At 62.1% G+C, this 617-nt stretch overlaps 1 protein-coding gene across 1 annotated transcript in view; it reads left to right on the forward strand.

The window, feature by feature from the left end:
• The window catches only part of LOC113217635 (neurobeachin-like protein 1), a 346,454-nt gene extending 345,873 nt beyond the window's left edge, over positions 1 to 581 (forward strand). Inside the window, 1 exon segment of the mRNA XM_052263605.1 lies at positions 378 to 581. Within this exon segment, the coding sequence (XP_052119565.1) occupies positions 378 to 581 (204 nt within the window).
• Positions 582 to 617: the final 36 nt, after the last annotated feature.

The following is a 617-nucleotide window of genomic DNA, read 5'->3' on the forward strand; positions in this document are numbered from 1 at the left end:
CTGGACAAGATCCGGCCCTTCACCATCATGGAGGTAGGGAGAGCCGCAGAGGCGCCTATGGGTAGACTAGCCTGTTAAGCTGTGGTGCGTGGCGGGCTTGCCTACCTCGGGTTCACTGGCGCCAAGACCGTAGATCGCCGTGGGCCGTGGACTCACTGGCCGCCTATGGAGAGGGCAAGCCTGTTTTGCTTTGATGTGTGGCGTGCTTGCCTATCTCGGGTTCACAGGCGCTAAGACCGTAGGCTGCGGTGGGCCGTGGATTCGCTGGCCGCCTGTGGGTAGGCAAGCCCGTTATGCTCTAGTGCGTGGCAGGCTTGCCTATCTCGGCTTTGCAGGCGCTATGCCGCGTGATTACAGTCTCTTGTTCCTCTCGGCAGCTCACCTCCGACCGGGACGCCGTCGCCTTCGTGTCTCCGCCGCGCTCGCCGCCGCGGTCCTTCCTCGCGGCTGCCCTGCCCGATGTTGTGGTCACCGTCACGAGGTCGGGGGTCCTGGGCGTGCACCAGTGGCTACCCTCCGACAGGCACTCGCCCAGAGGGTTCTCCTTTGAAGTTGACCCTTCAACCAGCAACCCCAAGTAAGTAAGAAACTGTTGTATTGCGCTGTCGTAAAACGTC

Source organism: Frankliniella occidentalis, unplaced genomic scaffold (assembly GCF_000697945.3).
Source record: "Frankliniella occidentalis isolate FOCC.00 unplaced genomic scaffold, Focc_3.1 Scaffold13, whole genome shotgun sequence".
NCBI lineage: Eukaryota > Metazoa > Arthropoda > Insecta > Thysanoptera > Thripidae > Frankliniella > Frankliniella occidentalis.